The sequence below is a fragment of the Danio rerio genome, chromosome 5 (genome assembly GCF_049306965.1).
Source record: "Danio rerio strain Tuebingen ecotype United States chromosome 5, GRCz12tu, whole genome shotgun sequence".
NCBI classification, from domain to species: domain Eukaryota; kingdom Metazoa; phylum Chordata; class Actinopteri; order Cypriniformes; family Danionidae; genus Danio; species Danio rerio.
In genome coordinates, this window is record NC_133180.1 from 68,560,921 (window position 1) to 68,582,496 (window position 21,576).

Consider the following 21,576-nt stretch of genomic DNA (forward strand, 5'->3'; position numbering starts at 1 on the left):
TGATGGCTAGTGAAGTGTAATTGAACACACACTTACATAAGAATTGGTTTTGATTCAGTGTTATTGTAGATCAGACTGCTGTATGGAGAGAGCTGGTTTTCAGTGTAGTCCAAACTGTCAGTTTGTTTATAATTGTGTCTCTCGCCTTTTAGGTTTGATTGACAGGTTAGTTTAAGAGGAGGGGGAGGGTCTTCCCTAAAGTACCCTTCCCATCATCCGTCTTTTCTCTGACGTTCAGAAAGGAAGAGAGAGTCTGTTTTCCTCAGAGAGTTGTGTGTTAATGGAAATGGCACACAATTTTTGTAGAGTGGTGTAATCCTAAAGATATTGTTTTGCTGAAATTGTTACTTGCATTGAAAAACACTCTAAATTTGTTGCTTGTTCAAACTACCTAATTGTTTTATGTTCAATCCACTTTAATTTGTTAAAACTAATCAGTTAACTTTATTCCTTTATGTTGTTCCAACACATCATTGAAAGATGATGGGTTCCATGCAATCTATCTTTGTTGGGACAACATGAAGAAATTAAGTCAACTTAGTTTTTACAAATTACAAAGTGGCTTGAACATAAACAATTAAGTTGTCCTGCAAAAAAAGCTTTTAAGATTGTGTTGTTTCAGCTCATTTTAAATAAATAGTTTGAACAAACGGCAAACATGATATTTGAGTGTGTGTAAATAGATATTTATTTAGTTTTTATATGAATCAGTCATTTTATGATCTAATATGAATGTGTATATGACTTATTTACATTACTGCTTGTAAAGTAATATTTTTCTGTCTTTTAGTAGATAATTATAAAAGGAGTCAATGGAATTGTTAAAACGCCATTATTTTTATTTCATGCTTTAAGTTTCACAGATTTTATTCAACTTTTTTCACAGAAATAGCAAAACAGATGTCAGCAGATTTTGTCTGGCCCTGATTTATGGTCAATACCAAACACATTATTTGATGAAAAAGGGTAAATTCACATCAAAATGAACATTTCCTCATCCTATTTAAGGTTTTTATGAATTTCTTTCTTCTGTTCAGCACAAAAGAAAATATTCTGAAAAATGTAGGGGGAAAAACTATGGATTGAAATCATAGTAGGAACAAAAAAGTGGAAGTCAATGGCTGTTTCTTCCCAATGTTCTTCAGAATATCTTCTTTTTCTGTTCAACAGAAGAAAGAAACTCAAACAGTTTTGGAACAAGAGAAGAGCGAGTAAATGATGAAGGAAATTTAATTTTTTTTATCTCTTTAATATAGTCACTATATATTTAATGTCACTGTTACATCCTATATTCTGAAAGAAGTGTCTAAAGCAGGGGTCATCAATCTCGGGACTGGAGGGTCGGTGTCCCTGCAGGGTTTAGCTCCAACTTGCCTCAACACACCTGCCTGGATGTTTCAAGTATACCTAGTAAGAGCTTGATTAGCTTGTTCAGGTGTGTTTGATTAGGGTTGGAGCTAAAATCTGCAGGACACCAGCCCTCCAGGAACAAGTTTGGTGACCCCTGGACTAGAGGCTCTTCATTGTTTTTTATTTATTTATCCATGTTGTGTTTAAAGTGCAGTGTGATTGTAAAAACAGGGTCCATTATGCAGCTTTGTATCAGAGTTAAAAGGATAGTTCACTCAAAATAACAATTCTTTTATTTTTATTTTATTTGTTTTTGACCCTTAAGTTGTTTAAAACTGGAGGTTCATTCCGCTGTGGCGACCCTGGATTAATAAAGGGACTAAGCTGAAAAGAAAATGAATAAATGAAGTTGTTTAAAACCTGTACAGCTTTCTTCCTTCTGTCTAACACAAAAGAAGATATTTCTAAGAATGTTGGCAATCAAAGAGTTGTTGATCTGCATTGATTTCCCCATACTGTACAACTAATAAATATGTTAATAGAAATTAAAATGTGGTGTTAAAATTTAAACATCAAGATCCCATAATGTAATTCAAAACCTTTTTGAGAAAAGTGGAAAAACCCTGAGATCCAAAGCTGGTTAACTAACACATATTTTTCATGATGTTGTACAAAAAAAAAGACAATGGAATTCAATGGGGACTGCAAACTGCTTAGTTAAGCAACATTTTTCAAAATATCTTCTTTTGTTGTCAGCTGAAGAAAAGACGTCTTAGAGGTTTGAGAAAAAAAAAAGATTTTTAATTTTTAAGTGCAGCAGATCTCTTTAATTTAATCACATTTACATACAAACTGGATATGTAATAATAACAAGAGCAAAAAAAAAAATAGTCTGTGAGTTTCCCAAGAGTGTTTTTTATAGAATGGACTGCCTGGGAATATTTAGACAGAATAGCAAAATTTTTTTGAGTCATCTTTATGGAGAGAGAGAGAGAGAGAGAGAATGATAAGAAAACAGAAGAATAAGAAGGAATTTTATGTTTGAAATGTCTTTTTAGGTTTAAAAAGAGTTTGCATGTTGACTGAAATTCATGAAGTTATTAAGTTATAAAATGGACCTCGTGTTTTCCTGTTAATCTGCATATTGTCAAATAAGTACATTTGAAACCTGACATACAATGCAGGTGTTTGCTAATATATTGATAAAAGACATCGTATCAACCTGGAGTACACTCATACACACATAAACAACTTCATGTCCTAAAAGCTTCCATGTTTTTTGATCATGGAAATCATTTTTAATGCTATTCATTGTTCAAATGCTTTTCAGATTTCTTTTGTTGACCTTTAAAGGCATAGTCCACCCAAAAATGAAAACTATCAGTTTATACAGTCAATCCCAAAATTATTCATACCCCCTAAAGAAACTTGGTTGAATAAACATAACGTTTTGCCAGGGGTATTGAATAATTTTGGGCTTGACTCTACATATATCTGTATGAATTTCTTTCTTCTACCGACCATTACGAATATTGGAAGTCAGTTGGAAACCAACTGTTGTTGAATCCATAACATTCTTCAAAATATCTTACTTTATCTCCTACATACTCAACAAATACATAAATACATAATAAAATATAATAAACCAGAGTACTGTAAATGCTAAAAGCATTTTCATTGTTAGGGTGGACTCTGCAATAATCAAATAATCCACCAGTTCTGTTTTGCTGTGGTCTCTCAGCACTGACCTTTGATCTGTGACAGTATTCTGTGAGGCCATTGCACACTCTCAGAAATAAAGGTATGCGAGCAGTCTCTGGGATGGTACCTTTTTAGAAGGTACACATTTGTACTTAAAGGGTCCATATTGCTACCTCAAAAGTATATATTAGTACCTAAAAAAATTTAGGAGGAACACTTGAACTTTTCAGGTACAAATATGTACCCTCGAGGTATTAATATGGACCTTTTAGGTACAAATTTGTACCTTTTAAAAAGGTACCACCCCAGTGACAGCTTGCGTACCTTTATTTCTGAAAGTGCATTAAGAAGCAAAGAAGAAATTGCATTATACATTTAACAATGGTTCAGTTCTCATCTTCTTTCCTCTTTGTCTCTTTTTACAGCTGGACCCACAGACGGTGCAGTCCAAAAACTGGCACATGGATGTCATAGAAATGAACGGGGTACGGATTTACTTCTCATCAAATATGGTGACGCTGATTGAGTTTTTGCCCTGCATCTGATGTCCTATCTATGACTTTTATTTTCTTTTTAGATTAAAGTAGAGTTTTCGATGAAGTTTACAAGCCGAGACTTGAGCTTGAAGCGGACGCCGTCTAAGAAACAGAGCGGCGTGTTTGGAGTCAAAATCAGCGTGGTGACAAAGTGAGTCACATGTCAAGCCCTAAAGGGCCATTTTAGTCCACTTCATCAAGATTTGTTCTGTGAAAAATCAAAAATCATAATTTTGATGTAAATAAAAAAAACACAGGACATTTACTGTTTATGGTTTCTGTAACCAATAAAGCCACTTATTTGTAAATAGTCTTATATAAATATTTATATTTCTTATTTGTACAGTTAAAACAGTCAAAAGTGCACATATTTCCATAAAACCATCTAAATGTATATATGTGTATGTACCTGTACCGTTAACATCAGAATAATTAGCCCTCCTGATTTATACATTTTACTTCTTTTATAATTTTTCCCTAATTTCTGTTTATTGAAAGGATATTTTTAACACATTTCTAAACGTAAGAGTTTTAATAACTCATCTCTAATAACTGATTTAATTTGTCTTTGACATGATGACACTGAATAATATTTGACTAGATATTTCTCAAGACACTTCTATACAGCTTAAAGTGACATTTAAAGGCTTAACAATGTTAATTAGGCTAACTAGGCAGGTTAGGGTAGTTAGGCAAGTCGTATAATGATGGTTTGTTCTGTTTAGCCTACCGAAAAACAATATTGCTTAAGGGGGCTAATAATATTGACCTTAAAATGGTGTTAAAAAATTAAAAGTTGCTTTTATTCTGGTTGAAATAAAACAAATAAAACTTTCTCCAGAGGAAAAAATTTTTATCGGAAATACTGTGAAAGTTTCCATTCTCCATTAAATATCACTTGATAAATATGTGAAAAAGGATAAATGTTGCACAATTGTAAGTACTCAGCTCCTGCAAACAACAAGAAAACTTCCTTGTCTGTTTGTGCACAATTGGTGATTAAAGCTCATCCTGATTGTTTTAATAGGCTATTTGTCATCCTCTTTTGACCCTCCTCAATACCATTTCATAACAGACGTGGCAGATTATACTCTTCATAGAAAATGCACATTGATTTGATTGGCTAACACTTTTGAATATTGCGAAAGAACAGCTTTGCGTGGAGTTTAGCCACACTATTATAAACTGACACATCCCACAACTTGTTGTTTTGGCAAACAGGTTTTAGTATTAGCTGTTCGACTTATGAGAAAGTTTTGAATTCTGAATCTTACAGGATGTGTTTATGACCTCTATGTCAAAAGAGCAGGGCAGATTTAGATTTCTCAGTTCATGACCCAGTTCAGTTCTAGTAAACCTTGAAATGTTTAATTGCTTAAAAATAACTTTTAGTTTGCTTAAACCCTGAGCTACAAGCTGATTTTTATAATATTTGACTCCATTTTTGAGTGTAAAAATTCAATCCACAACTGATTTAGTATTTGATGTTATTGTTGTTGTTATTGTTGTTGTTGAGTTTTAGTATTAACAATATGTATGAACCCTTAACTAATTTCAAATGTATTTTGTATATGCCATGACCGTACATAATACAATTCAGCCTAATGTGCAGTTTAAATGGTTAATTAGGTTAAGTTAGGTTAATTAGGCAAATGATTGCACAACAATAGTTTGTTCTATAGCCAATCGAGAAAATCTTAAGGGGGCTAATATTGTTGACCTTAGCAGTTTTAAAGAAAATATTCCAGTGAAATACGACTTTCTTCATGATAAAACTATAAAAGTAAATACTGTGAAAAATGTTCTTGCTTTGTTAAACATCACTTTTCAAAAATATTTGAAAAGCACTTAATATTTGACAGTAGATGGATCAGCTGTATATTAATCTTGTGTGTTGTTCCTCAGACGCGAGCGCTCCAAGGTGCCTTATATTGTGCGGCAGTGCATAGAGGAGGTGGAGAAGAGAGGGATTGATGAAGTGGGCATTTACAGGATCTCTGGAGTGGCCACAGACATCCAGGCCCTCAAAGCTGCGTTTGACGCCAGTAAGAGACTCTTATCCTATCACACACACACACACACACACACACACACACACACATCCTAGAAGTAAACAACTACAACATGTACAGTTGAATTAAAAAAATAAGCTCCCCTGTATATTTTTCCCCCAATTTCTGTTAAACAGAGAGAAGATTTTCTTTCAACACATTTCTCAACATAATAGTTTTAATAATGTATTTCTAAAAACAGATTTATTTTATCTTTGCTATGATGACAGCACATAATATTTGACTAGACATTTTTCAAGATACTACTGTAGCATTCAGCTTAAAGTGACATTTAAAGGCTTAACTACAGTAGGTTAATTAAGCTAATTAGGGTATCAGGGTACAGTAGATTGCTTTGTAGACAATTAAAAAAAAATGCTTCAAGGGGATAATAATATTGACCTTATAAAGGTTTTTTAATTAAAAACTCCTTTTATTGTAGCCAAAATAAAACAACTAAGACCTTCTCCAGAAGAAAAAAATATTATCAGACATACTGTGAAAATGTCCTTGCTCTGTTAAACATCATGTGTAAAATATTTGAAAAAAAAAAAAAAAATCACAGCAGGGCTAATAATTCTGACTTTAACTGTGTATATACTGTATATGCGGTGAAGGTAATTTCGGGGTCTTCATCAAATTACATTTCAAACATCATTTCTATACAGTGTTCAACATTTCAGACAACTTTTGATTAAATGGCATCATCATTCAGCTTAAATGATGAATGAAACAGCATTAATAATCTGACCTGTACTTATTAAAATAAATAAAAGAACAAGCGATTATGCTATAATGACATTATATCTTACATGATTGAAAACTTGACAAATAGGAAAAACCTAGTAGTCTGGAGGACTATTAAAGTTTTGAAATGAAAATACATTTCAGTGGTATTTTGGGTATTTTAATAAGTCATCTAATCGTTCTTCATCTCGGTATGCCTGAAAAGATTCTTTATAAAATAATGTACACTGAAATAATGGTAAAAATGTGTGATAGTCTTGATTTTTTTTTTTATTTACTTGTTGCTCAGAAACAATTTAATTCAATGAAACTATTTCTATTGTATGGGGAAAATGTTTTAATTCATGGGCAGCAATTTACATGAGTATTGTGTAAACTTTTTATTTATTTTTTTTTAAATCCCCTCCACATGACTCAGATTTATTGTCAATTCTGCCCCATGTAAAGACATACAGAGAATTGAAATTACGCTACCCTCAAACCCTGGGTGTATACAAATAATAAAAACACTACAAGAGGAATGTAAAATGCAATAAATACAAATATTTTTTGTAAAAATTAAGAGAAAAAAACATACACTTGAAATTAAATGATTAGCCCTCCTATGATTTTTTTTACTTTTTAAAAATTTTCAGAGCAAAGAATTTTTCACAGTATTTCCTATAATATTTTTTCTTCTGGAGAAAGTCTTACTTGTTTTATTTTGGCTACACCATTTAAGGTCAATATTATTAGTCCCTTTAAGCTATATATTTTTTTTTTTAGTTGTCTAAAAAACAAACCATCGTTATACAATAACTTGCCTAATTACCCTAACCTGCCTTGTTAACCTAATTGACCTAAGCCTTTACATGGAAATTTAAGCTGAATACTAATATCTTGAAAAACATTTAGTAAAAGATAAAGGAAATCAGTTATTAGAAATGAGTTATTAGAAACTATTATGTTTAGAAATGTGTTGTGAAAAATCTCTCCGTTAAACAGAAATTGGGGGAAAAATATACAGGAAGGCTAATAATTCTGACTTCAACTGTGCGTAATACATCTTTTATTTTGCTTTGACTTTCTCCTGATGATTTCCCATCAATCTGTCTGTGTGGTTATGTGAGGTCACAGTGTGTTTGAGTCTAAAAGCAGCAGCAGTGTTGTGGGAAAGGCCATGCAGAGGTCCGACCCCCTCCAGCTGTCACACACACACACACACACACACACACACACACACACACACACACACACACACACACACACACACACACACACACACACACAAACGCTGCAGGGACTATCCAGAGCTCTACCTTTAGCTCACATACAATACAAGTGTTATTCACTGTTATTCATTGATTTTTCTTCGGCTTAATCCCTTATTTATCAGGGGTCGCTACTGCAGAATGAACCGCCAACTATGTTTTACACAGTGAATGCCCTTTCAGCTGCAACCCAGTACTGGGAAACACCCAATCACTCTCATATTCACACATGCACTCACATACTATGGCTAATTTTGTTTACCCAATTCACCTGTAGCGCATGTCTTTGGACTGTGGGGGAAACCGGAGCACCCTGAGGAAACCCACACCAACACGGGGAGAACATACTGACTTCACACAGAAATGCTAACTTGCTGTGAGGCGAAAGTGCTAACCACTGCGCCACCTTCATAACGTCATATGTTAATCATAAGTATTTATGGCAGCATTTATGTTATGATATCATATACTATTTCCCCTTTTCTCTCAGATACCAAAGATATCCTGATGATGTTGAGTGATATGGACATTAATGCCATAGCAGGGACGCTGAAACTGTATTTCAGGGAACTGCCAGAACCTCTTCTCACGGATCGGCTGTACCCGGCCTTCATGGAGGGCATTTGTATGACCTTTTCCACCTTTCTTCTATTTTATATTTAAACAAGGTTCTATATCACAACCCTGCTGTTTTTAACCACAGCTTTATCAGATCCTGCAGCAAAAGAAAACTGCATGATGCATCTGCTGCGCTCGCTGCCAGACCCAAACCTCATCACATTCCTCACCCTGCTGGAACACCTCAAGAGGTAACATATTATACTGGATATAGTTTAGTTATTATTTATTTCTTACACACACTTTGTTTGTTATCAGCCAGAGAGCCACAGCATCAGATACATAGAATCATTAGACATCAACTGCTCCAATGTAGCAGCAGAACACAATTTGCTCACATTTTCTTTTTCTCTGAATAAAGTAATACAAGTACATATTTTTGCTTTAAGGAAAATAATTAAAATAAATACATAAATGAAAAATTTGGCCAAACAACAATACTGTAACCCTGGGGAGTGACACAAGCAACTGAGGTAAGGATCCAAATGCAGGTTTAATTAGTGGTCAGGCAAGCAATGGTCAACACAGGTGCAAACAAGTATATGGAGACAGTCCAGAATCATAATCAGTAACAGGCGAGAGGTCAGAATCCAGGCGGCAAACTAAGACAAACGTGCTAACAAGGCTCGTCAAAACACGGGAAAACAAGACTAGGAAACGCGTTGTAGTGTTACTTTACAGTTAACAAGACTCAGCAATGAGGGTTTCAAAGTGAGCTGTATTTATATGTGTGTGTGTAATCAGTACATGAGCAGCATCAGCTGTGTGTATGCAATCAGTGAGGATCTGGAACCGGTTGTGTGTGTGGAGCATGACTGGTTATGTAGTCCATTTATAAGCAGATTTGTAGTTCCTGTGGATGTGAGTGTTTACCAGCGACATCTGGTGGTTAGATCTCGCTGGTGATCATACAAATACAGAAAATATATAAATACAAATATGCAAAGAGTGCAGCAGTAGAAAATAAATTCATAAAAAAAAATTCATAGTAATAATAACAAATGTTTAAAAAAATAAATAAATAAACACTCTTCGTTCATAACTAAGCCAGGGGCAGGGAAAATAGGTCATCTATGTACTTGCATACATATACACATACATGTACACATTTATTTATTAATTATTTTTAAAGTGTAAGAGAACGGGTTGCCAGATAGTGTCAAATGTTTCAGTATTACCACAAACTGTAGATCTAATCTTTTTACAAACACTTTTTATTACAATGTATTATTGTAATAAAAATTGTTACTGTTCTAAAGCCATGTTATGTTATTATAGGCTCTCTTTTAAAGCTCTCAGAATATTTACATTGGTAAAAAATGTATATTAACTTATGTTTTAAGATTTACAAGTGTTATATATAAGTAAAAATAATAAGTACATAGCAGTGCAAAACAACATAGTATATACAAATCTGATTAAACAGTATTAATATTACTCATTATAACTGACGTACTATTCTTCAGAAAAAATAAATGCTCAAATATTGTTTAAACACGCTGGACATACTTTTTTTCCCTTTTATTATAATTGTAAAGCTTGCATTCAGTACATTGTTTATAACAGATACAGCATATCTCTTTAACACGTCACACTCACTGCAGGCGCTCACTGAGGACACCTGCTGGACAGCTGCTGTTTAAAGCGTCGTGATGCTACTGTTAGCTTTTCCTCTGGTTTCAGGGTGGCAGAGAAGGAGCCGATCAACAAGATGTCTCTGCACAATCTGGCCACAGTGTTTGGTCCGACTCTCCTGAGGCCGTCAGAGTCCGAGAGCAGTAAAGCCCAAATCACACTGGCCTCCGACATCTGGTCTCATGATGTCATGGCACAGGTCAGTTCTCCAGCACCTGGCTTTTAGTGCATTAATACTATCTGGACACCGTGCTGAAGTGTTGCCTAGGACACCCTATGATGTTCACGTTTTTCCATATCGGGTCTTACAAAATAAATAGCAGATGAACAACACATAGACCATTTCAATGCAGCGATGTCATTGGCCCATGAACATTTCCTACTTGTTATCAAACTATTTCACAGCTGTAACAAGAGATAATTCAATCATAGCTTAATGTTAAAACAGCTGTCACAGCATTATTTATCAATATGTGGCTCTTTTTGGATTATCTAAAGCTCTAGAAATTACAAATGTGAAACAGGAAATTTGTTGGGACCATTGTTTTTGTTTACATTCCTCAAAAGGGTCTATAGCGTTAACAAAAAGCTGAAGATCATCAGCTGAAGTTTTAGCAGTTGGTCTGGTGCTTCAGGTATGAACACTTGACAGCTAAATATGGGTCCTGCAATTCCTGACAGATTCCAGACTTTCCACAACAGAATAGCTGAAAAAGAAAACAACAAAAACAAGGTATCCAAGCAAAGTCCAGAGCAGGGACTTGATCAAATAAGATGAAATTAACAGATAAATAAATACTAATATATGTATTATTATACAGTTGTTATACTGACATATAGTAAGTAAATTCTAATATTAACAATAAGTTAATTCTCAAAGCTTTCTTTCTCAGTGTTTATAATATTAATAACCTATTGCATTTGTTGTGGTTACCTTATAAATAATAAAATATTTAGCTTGTTTCTTTTCTAGTGAGAAAAAAGTAACAGAATCAGTTTATTCAGAATAGGCTCGCAGCGCCATCTAGCGGTGAATGTTTGATTAAGGCTGGCATTATGCTCGATGATGGGAATGTTCAGGGTTCCCACGGGTCATCTGGAAGTAACATCATGGAATTTTTAAATGGTCTATTTCAGACATTGAAAGTCAGGGAGGGTTATATTTCCAATATTGAAGTCATTTAATAAAAGGGTTTTTGTTTGTTGTTTTATTTGTAACTTTTGATTTATTATAATCAAATATTTTTGGAGGGGGTTTTGTTCTTGGTTTATTTCATTGTTCGACATATTTTGCCTATTGCTATGTGTGGTCCATTTTTTCACCGCCATTTTATTCCTTTCCCGCTGCTCAACCAGCAATCCCTTCAATCCCCAGGCTTCTGCTAAAATACTCCATTATTTTGTGTCTGCTCAGTGCTCAATACAACTGCTGAATGCTTTTGATCTTCATTAATCGCCTTATTGTGTAATGTGGAAGTAAGCGACTCTTCTGAATTTGTAGATTTCTGATTCATTTGTAAATTGTAAATGTGTAAATGATTAGGCATAACAAAAGCTCAAAAATACCCGTGCTTAAAACCAGCATGTTTATGACAGTACAATATAATTAAATAATGTGATGAGGCAAGGCAAGTTTATTTAAATAGCACATTTCTATAAATAGAAATATATATACTATGGTAATTCATAGTGCTTTATGAAAGCAAGATTAAAAGAAACATTAAAAAATATATATTAAAAATGGGTCATCAAGCAGCGCAAGTTGTTTTGTCTGGCTAAAAATGAATGGAAGTGAATGATAACGGAAGTCTCAACACATTTAAGCTACAATAGTTGTTTTCGCCCACCTATTTATACACGCATTTTGGATTAAATGATTAAAGGGGACCTATGATGCATAAATCAGGTTTATAATGGGTTTAAACATAGTTATGTGGCAACAATCTGTGAATAAAATCAACTTCTTATAATAGAAATGTGTATTAATCAGATAAGAAGAACCGAGAAGGTAGCATTTGAAGGCTTGAAAATACGAACTGTTTCTCAATTCTAAAACTTTATTTGCACGCAATTGACAAATAGTCACAGGCAAATTAAACTTTAGTAACAAGGAAGCAGTGGCCCGATCGGGCCAGTAGCTATCCTGTCTACTGTCCCGAGCATCTCACATGCTGGCCCCGGGCCATCGGGCAGTCCATATTGTTGAGCCCTGGCGTTAGTCTTGTTTTTGAATCTGCCACTATGCTGACACAATTGCTGTTTCTCAATAACAAGTATGCACGGGTATTTCTTCAAATAAAATGACTGTGTACTTTATAACGTCATTTACCTCACCATGAATTTATCGGTTTCACTATACAATAACAATAAAATTATTTAATTATATAAAGCACGGCCATATAGTTATTCATTCATTCATTCATTTTCTTTTCGGCTTAGTCCCTTTATTAATCTGTGATTGCCACAGCATAATGAACCGCCAACTTATCCAGCACATATTTTACACAGCGGATGCCCTTCCAGCTGCAACCCATCACTGGAAAACATCCATACACACTTATTAACACACATACGTGCTATGGTCAATTTTTAGCATACCCAATTCACCTATAGCGCATGTCTTTGGACTTGTGGGGGAAACCGGAGGACCCAGAGGAAACCCACGCGAACGTGGAAAACATGCAAATTAATAAAGGGACTAAGCCGAAACAAAAAATGAATGAATGGATGAATGAATGTCAGCGACTGTTGATGACGTTTCACGAGGACACAAGAACGCAAGTACAGACGAGAACACATACTGAGAAACAGCCATAGTCATTTTAGCTCCGCCCTCTTTAAAAAAATCAACAATCTCTTTTGAATTTAAAGCGACAGTCACCAAAATGGCACAATTACGATCAAAGCCTTAAAGCTGCAGTTTATAACAGTTTTAAAACATTATTTAAAACAATATTTGCAGTTTTAAAACATATCTTTTGGGCTATTTTGAGCTGAAACTTAGGCATACACACACATTTCAATCTTTGAATGGAAACATGGCTAACGGCTGCACCACTCGTACATGACAGTCAATGTGAATAGGTTATTCAGTGATTGTCAGGGGGTTAGAGTGGGATGTCTTTCATTAAGTTCTTCTCTCTCTCTGTCTGTCTGTCTCCACAGGTTCAGGTATTGCTGTATTACCTGCAGCATCCGCCCATATCCTTCGCTGAGCTGAAGAAGAACACACTCTACTTCTCCACTGACGTCTAACACACACACACGCCACGCCATCCAGTTCTTCAGTACACAAGCAACGCCATCAGCAAGAGACTGTGTTCATGTGCAGCCCGGAGAAGAGCTGCGGCAAGAGGAGGACCACCTGAGAGAGCCCACCATTCACCGTCAACACAAGCAAATCACACACTTATCACACCGCTGTCCTGCCAACCACAAACACCACCCCATTACCGTCCCGTCTGAAGGTTTGTATGATGGGATGTTGGCTCATCAGAGACACAGATGCATGCTGGGATGTCTGTGAACTCCTCTGAAGCCCAGCTCAGTGATCCCGGAGCTGGATTACTACGGTAAATTTCTCCTCTTCCCCAAGAGACATTCCGGTAAACATCAGCATTGACATGTTTATACACATGATTTGTTTTGTTTAGTGTCAGAAGCTTTTGTGCATGTGATATGAGCGTGTGTGTGTGTGTGTGTGTGTGTGTGTGTGTGTGTGTGTGTGTGCGTGTGTGTGTGTGTGAGTGAGAGAGAAAGGAAGAGCAAATGCGTTTGTTCAGAATTAAATCTCATGGTGCGAGTATTTCCTTCTAAGCAAATCTTTTCCCAGACCTTTTCTCGTCCAAGTACATCCAGGCCAAAAGAATTGCCCTATTTATTATGAATATATACTGTTAATTGTGCCTGTACAGTTCAGTACACATGGAGACTCTGCAGAACCGTTCATTTGCAATTTATTTTGGTCTGTTTTTGATTCATTTTAACTGTCAGTATAGGCTTGATTATGCTGTAGACAAGAGTTAATGCAACACTCCACTTTTTTTGGGGGGGGGGGGGGGGATTGGCTCATTTTACAACTTTCCTACAGTTAAACAGTTGATATTTACCATTTTTAAATCAATTCAGATTAATTATTCAGATGATTGCTGGGTCACTTTTAGTTTAGCTTAGCAAAAATCATTGGATTGGATTAGACCATTAGCACCTCTCTCAGAAAAGGCCTAGAAAATAGCAACTTTTTAGTGTCGTTTGGTCTTAGTACACAAATGAACTACAGAAGAGTGAAGCTTTAAATAAGAAAAATATCAGAACTCTTCTTGAAATATTTAAGCGAGAAGCTAATGGTCTAATCCGATTCAGTGATCTATGCTAAGCTAAAAGTCCTCTCACCAGTCCCAGAGATTGGCTGAATAGATTAAAACAAGGTAAAACTGAACTGTTTCACTTTAGGGGAGTTGTAAAATGAGCCTATTTCCAAAATAAGAAGTGGATTGTTGGTTTAAATCAGCCAGCTTTTTGGGACGAGTCACGGTATGCAACATAGTGAGATTGTACTTGGGGAAAAATGCTAAATTTGATGTCTTGATTCTGGGGGGAAATCGTCTCCTGATGTGTCTGACGATACTTCAGTGTGTTCTGTAGGAAGAGTTGTGTTATGGCCTTTTTTCTGCATGTTCAGCTTGTCAGAGGAAAAACGGACATGATTACACAACGGTTTATTTTCTTCTGTGTATTTTGATTTTATTTAATTGTTATTATTATTATTTTTTACTCCACCGCTGAAGAGCGCTGGCAGAGCGGAGGAAAAACTCAAGGTTTCTGCTATAAAGCCAGTGATGTGTACTTCATAAGCACTGTTAGATTGCGAACTATTTGATATTTTAATATAAGATTGAAAGGAAATAGAAAAACTGGTGTATTTGATTTCTGTTGGAAAGATATTGAGGATACTGTATTAACAAGGGTAAATGTTGATGTGACCTTTTTTCTCCGTTTTTAGTAAAAGAAATAAAAATGTACCTTGAACACTGGATGTTTCTGCTTTATTTATTGAGTCTTCACATTGATCCCGTGGGCCAGCCTGATCACCTGCCGGTTACCTACCCACACCTGCAGTTCTCCACGATGGACGTCCAGTGTTCTCCAGCCTCCAGCACCTAGATTGCAGTTCCGTACAAGAAGTTTGGCCAGAGGAGAAATGGTCATGCCCAACTGAGCCATGCTTCTCTAAAGGTTTTTATTTCCTTCACTTTCGTCAATTGGTGAAGTTTGTTTCTCACCACTAGCTTGCTCGGTCTGGGACTTGTATAGATGTGCATCGATGGATTCGCTCTTCAGTGTTTGGACGTTCAGCAGTGAAAATTAGACCACACTGAACTGAACTGAACTTCGCCTCTGAAAACTGGACTGACAGTTTCAGTTTACTGTAATCTTCTGTGTTAAGCTGTGTCATCGGTCCTTTGGGAACAAACGAATTGCTGAACGGTCCATATAGAAGTCGCTGGGATAATTAGGTAAAGATAAATGCATATTATAAGACAATGAAAGTGTTTTTTGACCTTGCACATATCAGCATGTTGTTGGAGACCCCTAAAACCTAAAAATGATCTATTTAATGCAAAATGGGGGTTCTTTAATCTGTAAAGGGCACCTATTGTACCCCTTTTTAGGATTTAAGGTAAGTCTTTTGTGTCTCCAGAATGTGTCTGTTAAGTTTCAGCTCAAAACACCCATCAGATTATTTGTGATTCCTTTTAGAATTTTATACCTTTTTAGACACACCTGGTCCAGATCCCCCATGATTGCTGAAGCTGTGAATCCTGCATTTGGATCTTGTCCAGCGTCTTCTTCACATGACAGAAGAATCAGCCACAACATGGATCCAGTAGATCAGCTGTGTCTGCTAAGACAAGGATCAAGCACCCTTGAGGACTATATCTGTAAGTTTTTGGACATTTCAAATGAATCTGACCTCTCAGACTGCATACTTGGAGATTTGTTTGTATCATGGACTAAATGAGCCATTTAAATCATGGGGGATCTGGACCAGGTGTGTAAGTGAGGTGCATGATGGCCTTTGTAGTTCATCAGTGATTCTGCAAAGGCTGGATCGCTGGTGACCGTGACAAGAATCATCACCAACATGACTCCAGACACAAAATTCAGCACTTTTAAAACAGAAAATTGAGCAGATAAACACAACAAGCAGAATTTTTTTTTTTATTAAGCATTTCAAACATTTACATATGTACAATCTTTTAGCAAAGGTTCCTCTGCTCTGTACACTTTCTTCTTCAAACTTCATCTCCTCTTCTTCCTCTTCTTCATGCTGGTTTCCACCTCCTCCTTTATCTCGTCCTCTTTTGACTCAATTTTCCTTTTCCTCCTCCACTTCTTCGTTTCCTCCTTCTCAGCCTCCTTTTTCACCTCAGTGTCCATTTTCTTTATCCCTCCCCTCCTCCTCCTCCTCCTCTTCTTTATCATCATCTCCTCCTCCACCATCCACTTCTCGTTTGCCTCCACTGTCCACTTGTCATACTCCTCCCACTTCATCCTCTCATCTGCCACCTCCCACTCCATCTCCTCCACCTCCATCTCTTCTCCCTCCTCCACCTTCCACTTCTCATTCTCCTCCACCTTCCACTTCTCATTCGCCTCCACCGTCCACTTCTCATAGTCCTCCCACTCCATCCTCTCATCCTCCACCTCCCACTCCATCTCCTCCACCTCCATCTCCTCTTCTCCTTTCTTCATGATTTCTTTCATCAGCATCAGAAAATTGGAGTGTATAATCTATAAGCCACTTCACAACTTCAACAAACCCACATAGAACTTCTCAGTTTTGCAGGCTTAATGTACCGTTTGGAACTACGATTAGAACACATTCTACGCATCATAGCTCATGTCACAGCATGTTTTCTTTTAAATAAATGTCTGAGGATCAATGCAAATGGCATAAAAACTAATACAATTCACATTAATGATCCATTTAAAACAGCTTTTTTTTTCTTAGATTAATCATAGAGCTAGGATAAAAGCTGCTTTAAATTGATTATTAATTTGAAATTGATATAACTGTAAACAAAGAAGCACAACAAATGAAACAAACACAAACTCATTTATTAAACATCATTTATTATAGATTATTCTGAAGTATTCTGCTTTAATATAATCCACCCAGCAAGACATACACTGTTAAAGCCAAAAAGTTAAGGTAACTCAAACCATTTGAGGAAACCGACTGAAACCAACCATTTGAGTAAAAAAACTACACTGTAAAAAGTCATGAGTTTAGTTTTCTTAGAAAAACTGTGGAAACTGATAACCTTATTTTCAAGTAAATTAATGTATAATTTCTGAGTTGATTAAACTACAATAACTTAGTTCAGTTAACTTTTTTATTTGTAAAGACTACCTAAAAACCTGAGTACAGGGAACTTAGTATAACAAGTTCAGTTGACTTAAAGGTCTAAGTTAGACTTATTACTGATAATTCAATTAAAACAGTTCAGTTAACATACAGTTGAAGTCAGAATTATTAGCCTTGCTGTTTATTTTTTCTCCCCAATTTCTGTTTAACGAAGAGATTTTCTCAACACATTTTTTAACATAATAGTTTTAATAACTCATTTCTAATAACTGATTTATTTTATCTTTGCCATGATGACAGTAAAAAATATTTGACTAGATATTTTTCAGGACACTTTTATACAGCTTAAAGTGACATTTAAAGGCTTAACTATGTTAATTAGGTTAACTAGGCAGGTTAGGGTAATTAGGCAAGTGATTGTATAAAGATAGTTTGTTCTGTAGACTATCGAAAAGATTAAAAACTGCTTTTATTCTAGCCGAAATAAAACAAATAAGACTTTCTCCAGAAGAAAAAATATTATCAGACATGCTGTGGAAATTTCCTTGCTCTGTTATCACATGTTATAGTATCATTTGGGAAATATAAAAATAAATAAATAAATACAATGAATATTTATAAATACAATAAATAAATAAATACAAATACAAATAAACAGGGGCTAATAATTCTGACTTCAGCTGTATTTGCTAGTTCACATTACTAGAAAAAGGAAACTGATTATTTAAATTGCTCTAATTAGTTAATCATACACAGGCAGATAGCAGATTGTTGGAACAACAATAGGATCATTTATTTGTTCCATAAAACATGTTGTATGTTAATTCAAAACAATGTTAATTCAAGTCAATAAAGCATGACATATCAACAATATTGCACATTTGCATCAACAAAAATTGCACTTTGAAAAAAAGAACAGTGTGCCCTTTTACATTTATAACTTCATGCAAAATAGAACAACACTAAAGAATACACTGCAAATAACAAAACATCTTTATTAAGCATTTTTGTCTTGTATTTTACAAATATCTAATCATTCTTGAATCAAGATACACTTTCTTGACAAAAAAAAGTTACCTCTGATCGTTAGTCTTGTTGTGTAAAAATTTAACAATCAAGGTTTATAGAACAAAACAAGCACAAGCAAATGATGAACCCGAGTCAAATTATGAACTTACATTATTAAATTGTCTTTCATAAAACAAGATTTAATATCGTATGGCTTGTTTCTTGTTAATTGTATATTGATTCAAAAAGTTTTCGGTGTTCATACATATTTTTACTACTAAAATTCCATGACTTTTACAAGACTTTCAATTAATTTTCTTGACCTAATGTTTCATGCAACGTCTATATATGAAAAAAGAAAAACAATGCATCTTCAAATTTATTACAGCATATCGTTATATGCGTATCGTAAACACACAGCAATCTATTTAGGTTCAATTTATATTTATGTAAAATTGATTTAGATAAGGGCAAGCAGTGGCGCAGTAGTGCTGTTGCCTCACAGCAAGAAAGTTGCTGGGTCGCTGGTTCGATCCTCGGCTCAGTTGGCGTTTCTGTGTGGAGTTTGCATGTTCTCCCTGCGTTCGCGTGGGTTTCCTCCAGGTGCTCCAGTTGTCCCCACAGTTCAAAGACATGCGGTACAGGTGAATTGGGTAGGCTAAATTGTCCGTAGTGTATGCGTGTGTGTGAATGAGTGTTTGTGGATGTTTCACAGAGATGGGTTGTGGCTGGAAGGCCATCCGCTGCATAAAACGTGCTGGAAAAGTTGGCGGTTCATTCCGCTGTGGTGACCCCAGATTAATAAAAGGACCAAGTCAACAAGAAAATGAATGAATGATTTAGATAATGCTTACACCGCACTAATAATGTGAGAGTATGTGATTGGCCAAGGACAGAATAGGTCAACACAACTAACCTATATTCAAGTATACAGATATCTGTTTTCCATGACTTCTCCAAAACTTTGTGGGTTTTTCTGTTTTTTCCAAAATTCCAAAAATGCCATGTCAAAATTCCATGACTTTTCCAGATTTTTCGTGACCGTATGAACCCTGAGTTTTACATATTTAAAAAAGAAAAGACAAAAATGCCTAATGAAAATGTCATTTTTACAGTGTAGCTGACCATGCAGTTATTCAAAGCAAGAAAAACGGTAAAAGAAAAGTAGCAGTCAGTACTGAAATAAAAAGTACAGCAACTTCTCATTACAAAGCACAACTCCTGTCTCCTTACATCAAGTTACAGTTTTTCAGAAATTTAGGACCTGGATTTTGCCTTACAGATCATTTGCATCTAGCCCAAGCAGCAACCTCCCGCTCTCCCTCGGGAAGCCAATACGAAAGTAACTAAAACTGCTACTTTTCGAAATTCTGCTAGTCCTGGCTCCATTTGGAGCAAATTTAACCCAGGCTCATTCTGAAAACGTAGTCCCGTGGACGTTTCTGGAGATAGCGAAATGGTACGTATGGCTACATTTCTTTTTTTTTTTAAGCGAACGCTGCGAGGCGGTGTGACACTGTTCTTTTCGGCGCTTGACGGCTGGCCAGCCGCGTGGAGGGCGTTCCAGCTGCAACCAGTTTGTCCTGTTAGCTCGTCATGTGCGTTGGTGGACTGGAGGCGCAGAGAGGTGCTGACCACGACAACCAGGTTGGAGTCCAGAGAAGAGCGGTTCCAGAAATCAGGTAAGACAAAAACAGAATCCAAAAAATAAAGCGAACAAGTTCATTACAGGGTGAGAATGTGGTCAAAATCACAAAACAAGGTAAAAATCAGACGAGGGCTTTTCTTTTTCTGGACGGCTTTCGTAAATCGTCGTTGGTTGGGTTTAGGGAAAGAGGAGGGTGGGTCAGCCAATTAGCCGGTCGCACGGTCAGTCATTCTGTCATTCAGACAGACAGACAGACGGAAGGTCGTTTGACAGCGGCCACTGGCGGGTTTACGCGAGAACAGCGACGTTTGAGATGCGAAAAAGCACGCACAGCGGCCGTCACTTTACCTCAGCTGATTCCGGCTGATTAGCTGCTGAACTCGGCATATACATCAAACTTTCATTATGTTTTATGAGGCTTTACACACTCAGTTGCCTTTTGGAATTATTTTCAACAATTATCAGATGATATGGCATGCCGTGTGCACTTTATTTTGCTCACAAACCCTTCACATGGCCTCCGTTTCCCAGGTGAGTGAAATTATACACTTATATATATCTATAAATGTATTTGTTTTATTTAAGATCATTTATAATTTATATTTCTCTTTAGACCTGTAATGCCCTCCAGAATCTGACAGATTGATTAGCTGTAGGCTCGAGAACAGTCGTCTGAAACATTGCTATACAGTGTTATGCTTGGATTTCATAAATAGCCTTGCATTTACAAACATTTACACTTACATTTAGTCATTTAGCAGATGCATTTATCCAAAGCGACTTACAAATGAGGACAGACTATATACTTTCTTCTGCCAAAAAACGTCATAAGAACAATGTTTGGTGGCTCACTGTGTTACAACTGTGTTTTTAAAAGTGTACAACCAAACACGTGTGGTCAGAACACAAACTTCAAAAAATGAAGTATTAAGCATTTCTCCCATAGGAAAGCCTGTCTAAGCAAAACACTATCAGGCGTCTGTAGCTCCACTCATGCTCGCATCTTTGCCCGTGCCCTTTGTGACGTCACGGATACTACGTCCATATCTTTTACAGTCTATGATTTAGCCAAAATGTTTTTGAAATACTTCAAAAGAGTACCTTAGGTTTTTGTGAGAAAGTTGAAGCTTAATGCGTAAAAAATTATGCATTTGCCGCATTGTCCAAGTTTTTGGATGCCATCAGTGATGATTCCAACACCTTCACAATGGTCTGTAGTAGCTATCTGCCTCTTTCTATATGACGAGATGGTTTTCTCGGGTGTTGTACAGCATAGTTAGGGCTTCTTCATGTTCATCATCCTAAGATCAAGTACAAAATAAACAATCACCAATAGACCAAAGGGCAAAGGAGTTTTGTTTAATTCAAGATTTAAATAAAATGTAAATAACTTGCCATGTGCTCCTTTATGAGTTTCAAAGGGTCTTCAAGTAGACAGCAAGGGCTTTCAGGATGCATTCACATTCTTTCTACAATCTGAACAATGTGAAAAAAGCTTTAGTTAGGATTTTAGTTTTAAAGTGGAAATGAAGCACTCAGTCAAGTTTAACTTATTTTCTACATTGGATTCCACTTATAACTGAAGACATAACTGAAGACACTTAAATGCTTGTATTTGTACCAGCTCTGTGATGCTCATCCACAACTTCATGCATTGGGT

At 36.0% G+C, this 21,576-nt stretch overlaps 1 protein-coding gene and 1 long non-coding RNA gene across 8 annotated transcripts in view; one reads left to right on the forward strand and one right to left on the reverse strand.

Moving 5' to 3' along the window:
- abr (ABR activator of RhoGEF and GTPase) overlaps positions 1 to 14,921 on the forward strand; it is a 282,138-nt gene extending 267,217 nt beyond the window's left edge. For 4 of the 7 annotated variants that reach the window (XM_003198714.7, XM_073950737.1, XM_017356374.4 and 1 more), the window contains 7 exons: positions 3,477 to 3,536; positions 3,629 to 3,738; positions 5,493 to 5,632; positions 8,126 to 8,260; positions 8,339 to 8,444; positions 9,937 to 10,087; positions 13,054 to 14,921. In XM_003198714.7, the coding sequence (XP_003198762.4) occupies positions 3,477 to 3,536; positions 3,629 to 3,738; positions 5,493 to 5,632; positions 8,126 to 8,260; positions 8,339 to 8,444; positions 9,937 to 10,087; positions 13,054 to 13,143 (792 nt within the window). In that variant the 3' untranslated portion in view covers positions 13,144 to 14,921. Of the gene's footprint in view, positions 1 to 3,476; positions 3,564 to 3,628; positions 4,366 to 5,492; positions 5,633 to 6,049; positions 6,182 to 8,125; positions 8,261 to 8,338; positions 8,445 to 9,936; positions 10,088 to 13,053 lie in introns of those variants that run through there. The other 3 variants (NM_001368694.1, NM_001100016.1, XR_012406031.1) reach the window with 3 other exon arrangements.
- Positions 14,922 to 18,028: 3,107 nt separating this feature from the next.
- On the reverse strand, positions 18,029 to 21,217 carry LOC141385658 (uncharacterized). The gene is made up of 2 exons (XR_012406472.1): positions 21,018 to 21,217; positions 18,029 to 19,898 (listed from the first exon to the last, which is right to left on the reverse strand). It is a non-coding gene; the product is annotated as an uncharacterized lncRNA (long non-coding RNA).
- Positions 21,218 to 21,576: the final 359 nt, after the last annotated feature.